General features: G+C 37.5%; 1 protein-coding gene across 3 annotated transcripts in view; it reads right to left on the bottom strand.

The window, feature by feature from the left end:
- Nucleotides 1-369: 369 nt before the first annotated feature.
- The window catches only part of MILR1 (mast cell immunoglobulin like receptor 1), a 228,945-nt gene continuing 223,314 nt past the window's right edge, over nt 370-6,000 (bottom strand). For all 3 annotated transcript variants that reach the window (XM_086930915.1, XM_086930916.1, XM_086930917.1), the window contains one exon: nt 370-538. In XM_086930915.1, the coding sequence (XP_086787041.1) occupies nt 528-538 (11 nt within the window). In that variant the 3' untranslated portion in view covers nt 370-527. The remainder of the gene's footprint in view (nt 539-6,000) is intronic.

Below are 6,000 nucleotides of genomic sequence, written 5' to 3'. Positions count from 1 at the left end.
TTCTTTCTTTAGTCTACCAGTATTTTGCTAATGTTGTTGAAAGTTTTTTTAGCTGTTGCTTTTTACTTTCTTGGGGCTGGGTTCTCCCTGCCATCTCTCCTTCTTGAAGCCTTTGTGTCACCCACATTCTTTTTGGCACTTTTTCCGGGTCTCACTTTCCAAGTCCTTTGTTTTCTATGGAAGTCTGCATAATGGCATCGGATGAAGGTTGCCTTTATCTTCCTTCCAGCATTCACCAGATCCAGGTAAGGCATGATCTTAGACCACGACTCACAGTTAATGCTAGTAAGACTGTTCTACAAATAGTTAGGATGACATCCATTGTTGGGGACTATTGGTTTGATGTACATTTAGTTTCAAAAGACTGGCTTGTTCGGAACTAGAAATGTAGGTTTATATAATAAATTGAAGCAATTCAAATTGTAAATAAAAGAACTCTTAGATAATTTGTTATTAATGTAGTTCAAATGTCTTCCTCTTGATATATATCTGCGGCATTGAAAAAAGAAGTCCATGTATGCTTCATCTCATTGGAATCCTGTTACGTAAAAGAGAATGAGAACTATTGTGAGGAACACATGGAATTATTATGGGTAAAAGTAAGTGACATATGATGGAGTCATTATCAGTATCAGCATCATGATAACAAATTCCTATCCTGTATTCATTATAAAATTTTGATATGAGTAGAATATCTAGGAGATCCATTATTAAATAAAATCTGGAATGGAAACACCATAATGACCCCATTTTTGAAGATGCACACTGCTGTATCGTAAGGTACCTAGGGCCAGATGTATCAAGATTCCGATTTGCGATTTCTAAATAGCGATTTTTTGCGAATCGATATTTAGAAATCGCAAAATGGAATGTATGTACAAAATCGCAATTTTTTTGCGATTCCTTATTATTCTTTATTTGCGAATTCGCATTTTGCAAATTCGCAAATAAAGAATAATTTCCAATGCATTCCTATGAGCCAGGAGTGCAATAATTCTCAAATTGCGAATTCGCAATTAGCTAATCGCAATTTGAGAATTATTTCAAGGGTGCAGGGGTGTCTCAAAGACACCCTGCTGCACCCCTGAAATTTACATGTGTGTGCATGTGGCGCACATACATGCCCTATGGGCATGTATGTGCCTCACATACCACCCTTACAAATGCCAAATAGGGCATTTTTAAAAGAAATCGCAAATTACCACCAACTACAAGTTGGTGGTAATTTGCGATTTTTTAACACAAAATCGCAAATTCAAAATGTTACACACATATCATTTAAGGAATCGCAAAATTTGCGATTCCTTAAATGCTATGGCAAAAAAAGGAATCGCAAATTATTGCGATTCCTTAAATTGCGATTTTTTCATACATATGAAAAAATGCAAAAAGGCCGTTTGCGAGTCGCAAAAGCCTTGATACATCTGGCCCCTAGTACTTTTGAGTTTCTTTTTCATTTGGTCACATTTTATAGGACATGATGCTTCTTTTCATGCAGAATTGTCTATTTTATCAAAGTGTGATAAATCAGCTCTACATTTTTTGAAGGCGATTCCCCACCTCTCTTCCATAGTTCACAGTCCTGCTTCCCACCCTGATGACTTCAGCCAACATTCTGCTGGAAATCTATGTTTCCTTGCAAGTGTGTTGTTTGCCCGCCCCGTGCTTAAGCTCCACTTATTTCTCGGATGTGCTATTTCTTGTCCAAATTTTCAGAGGCTGGCTTCTTTAACACATTATCCCTAAATATCAAATACAGACAGTTTGTCCCAATTTCTCATTGCCAGTCTCATTGCCGAACCCAAGTCGACTCCTAAGATTGCATCTAGGCTGAAGGGTTTGGTGCAATATGCACGTGGGGTGGGTATTCTCAAATGACAGTAAAACACAAACAATTGAAGAAGGGTCTGAGGGAAATTTAAAGACCTGCCCAGTTCGTATCCCCCTAACTGTAATCCTAACAACAAAAGAACCGGGGGTCTATAACGGAGCTTCAAGTACTCCGAGCTGCTGCAAAACTCCTACTTAAGTGAGTTAGGTGCTAATAGAGCTATATAAGTCTCTATATCAGAATGTGTGCCAGGACAAACCTGTCGAAGGACCTACTGAGATTGTTGGTAAGACCCGTACAGAGATGTGTTGGATTCCCATCAAATAGGTTTGTAGATCAAGTGTTCTCATTTGGTCATCCAAAAATGGGGTGGTATGTCTCTTGATCAATGAGACCCATCCATCGCCCTTACTCAATTGGGTCGCACCATCAATCGCTAAGGTACCCATGAACAAATGATAAAGATGGGATCGAGTGCAGTGCAAAAATCAAAAGATGTGTGAGTTAAAAACAAGGGGTAAAAGGATCAATAGGCGAAAAACTCTAATGTAATTTGTCCTTTCCCTCAAACAAACAAGAACAATGCAGAGGAAGCAGTCTAAACATATAACTGCATTTACAAGGTATTTGTTTGTTAGTTATGTTTGGATGACCAAATGAGAACACTTGATCTACATACCTATTTGATGGGAATCCAACACATCTCTGTACGGGTCTTACCAACAATCTCAGTAGGTCCTTCAAAAGGTTTGTCCTGGCACACATTCTGATATAGAGAATTATATAGCTCTATTAGCGCCTAACTCACTTATGTAGGAGTTTTGCAGCAGCTCGGAGTACTTGAAGCTCCATTATAGACCCCCGGTTCTTTTGTTGTTAGGATATTCTCAAATGACTCCACAGCTGGACCCTGAAGACCAAACAAAAACGTCTACAGGTTTAATCATTCTGCTTATGCAGGCAGCATAAAAAACATGTCGACTTCAGTTGACCCTTATCCAAAGTTTTACTTATGAATTTTCTTTCCCCTTTCCGCCAGTGGTTATTTCGGATTAACATATAAAATTGTGTTACTTTAATAGTCATTCTGAATTTTAAGCCAGATACATTTTGATGATTGCATACTGTGACAATGTACCCCCCTTTTGAAATTGTTGCAGCCTCTTTGTTGTTTGCTGCTCTTGAAGCGTGTTACTTGTCATTTGTCTGCTCATTACAAATGACCAATACAGCCAAACACTTGAAGAAAGAATTGCACAACGATTTGACTGTTATAAACAGATGTAGTAGTTTGAATGTTACCTGTAAGAATATTCAAAGGGCATTACACACTTGGACAACAAGCAGTACCCTTGGAGATTTAGGTCTGTCATTTAAACTGGGTCATAGTAACTTCAAGTGCTTTGAAGAGTAACCCAAACATATTGGCTGTTGCTGAAAATGCCATACAGTTAAATGAAGTCTTCCAGGGCTATAAGTAAGATGTTGAAGAATCAATGGCTGGGATATGGATACTTAGGGAACCCCTTATAGAAGAGGGATATTGTTAGAGAAGTACCTACCAATTTTGATCTGTTGAAACTGATTAGTATGGTAGAATTTAAACCATTTCAGAACTTTGTCTCTGAAACCTACGTGGTCTCAAAGTGTCACAGTTCTCACCTGATTCCCCTATGTATCATGGAAAGAGCGCAAACGCTCCCAATCTCCTACTAGAGTCTCCAGCAGTTCACTCCCGTACAGAAATTAACTAAAGTACACCCAGGGAGTAAGTGGTAAAGGGGAAGAGAAAAACGTGCTGAAAGTTAAGCGGTTTCTGATGTACTGACGATTGTGGCTCATACAGGACATCTCATTGACAATCATCTTGGAAGCTGTACCATATACACAAAATATCATAGGCTTTCTAATTAGAATCAGATTATATATTCCAAAATAGTTTATATTAATGTGGCACTATTTGAATATCTGTCAGAATATTTTATCTAGTTTAGCATGGGTTTCTCTGACATCTGATGTATTTTAAATAATGCTCCTAAAAGGTCAATAATAAATGGTAAGGCTTTATAAATGCATATTATTTTAAGTTTAGAAATAAATGTATAACATGTTAAAATAAACTCTAACCTAGCACACAGGAGTTGCAGCAGAAACAAACAAAACCTTTAATGGTAACGAAGAGTTAATCTTTGAAAAATTAAGGAATCCAAATCAGAAAAGAAATGTTTAGCAACTTGCCTCAGAGCTAATTTAGCTCTGTGTATGTAAACAAAGGTATTCATAGCCTTTCTAAGGTTTCTCTAGAGTTCTAAGAACAAAACTATTCTTTCTGATCAGAAAAACAAGGAAACAAAATGAATGGTGTCACTCTCTTGAAGAAAAATAAATCAGAAACGTGGCAGCTGGCTCAGTAACTTGCGAGTGTTTGGGAAGCAAGACATGTTTTTCTACCAGCTGCGTTTTCACAGAGCACTGCAGACACCGCAATGATTCAAACTCTGCCTTTATTTATTTAATGGAATGGAGCAAGTTAAGGTTTGGAACTTAAATTATTATTTTGAAACCTGATCTGTGCCACAACCTGTTGGCTGGTGTTTATATGTGTTAAATGCTGTAATGCCTCCTATATTAATCTGTTTAATATTATATTACAACTTTTGTCTATTTCTTCCTGAGACCCTATATTTTACAAAAGGCTCCTTTCTGTCCTCTTCTAGCGTATAGGAGGGCAACGATGGAAATGTGTCTATGATCGTGACACAAAGCTTAAATTACAATGTCATGTTCGACGATCCACCGTGCATCATGAATGATTTGCAAGATGGCTGTTTTAGTGCTTCCTACTAGTCTGAAACCAAGGTAGATATCATCAAGAAAATTATTGCTGTTGAAAAAATGTTTCTTTTGATTGTTGATGCAGCTTTCAGGATTTTTGTGAGGATATGTAGACTAGAAATTGGACAGACGTGAATATGATTATTCACATCTGCAGATGTTTTTGTAAAAAGGGAGACACTTGTCCAACTTTTAGGCAGTTCGGGAACAACACTTCTGAGAGTGTGCAACCAGACCTTTACCTACGTTAACCCGAAATGCATATGTGAAACAGAGGGCTTGACTATAGAGATCATGTCAAGAAGTTTAGTCTGGGTTGTTTCTTTAAAGAGGTGATTTTCTGCACTGGGCTGGAGGGCGAATGTACGAAGCTAACTTAAAGTAACACTTATGTCTTTTTGACTTGGTATTGAAAAAGCTAGAACATTCCTCTCAGTTCTTTTTGGGGTTGTCTACAATAAAAGTGGGGTTGGAGGGTGTTGGTGGCTCATTTGACCATATCACATAGTTTCTTAGAATATTTTTGGGACAAATCAATTTGGTATTTGATACAAGTGGAGTTAGTTTCGAAGATCTGTTTTTGAACGATCTTATGACAGTGCAGAGATTTTCTATATTCACTTGAGAAGTGTTTTGGCACCAGGGATGTTCAGTCAATTTAAGGGTTATCTTCTCTTCAATAAGTTCCTTGGCATATGGAGGACTGAATTTGATACATTTACACTTTTCCCCTTCAACAGGGTGAAATCACTTAGAATTTCACTGATTATTTCAATGTTGTTGGAGGTTTCTTCATTTAAGTCATGGTCGTTGGGATTTCAGGAATACTGGATGAAAAAGATGAGCCAAGGTTAAGATCTATATTCTTGGTATTCTGAACTCATGTTTCATGTGTTTCCAGTTGTATATTATTGGTGGTTTTAGAGAAGGCCATTGGAAAGGGTAATGGAATTTAAATATTGATATGATCAGTCAATTAAAATAGGATTGTTAGCTAGAAGACAGCGACTTTTAGTGGTGAGGAACTGCAAGTGGAGTGCAGCTAACCCAGTACAAAAGCATACAAAACGAACAAAGGCCACAGAAAATGGCTGACGGTGTAGTTTTAGAAGTATTATTCTGTGAAGCATGCATCTTGCCATGCACAGGCGATTCTACCATCTTACACTCCATACCAGGTTTCTTCAACGAGTAGCTTGTAAGCTACCAGCTACCTTTAAATAGCTCTCATGTGTGGGGCTATCACAAATAAATTGGAAGCTTCTTTTAGATTGAATTAATTTGTTTACTAAAATTGAAAATTTGTGTTTTTTAGACAAAATGTGTTTGATGTT

This window comes from Lissotriton vulgaris, chromosome 7 (assembly GCF_964263255.1).
Source record: "Lissotriton vulgaris chromosome 7, aLisVul1.2, whole genome shotgun sequence".
Lineage (NCBI taxonomy): Eukaryota > Metazoa > Chordata > Amphibia > Caudata > Salamandridae > Lissotriton > Lissotriton vulgaris.
The sequence above is the reverse complement of the archived record's forward strand: the minus strand, read 5'-3'. Positions and strand labels throughout refer to the sequence as shown.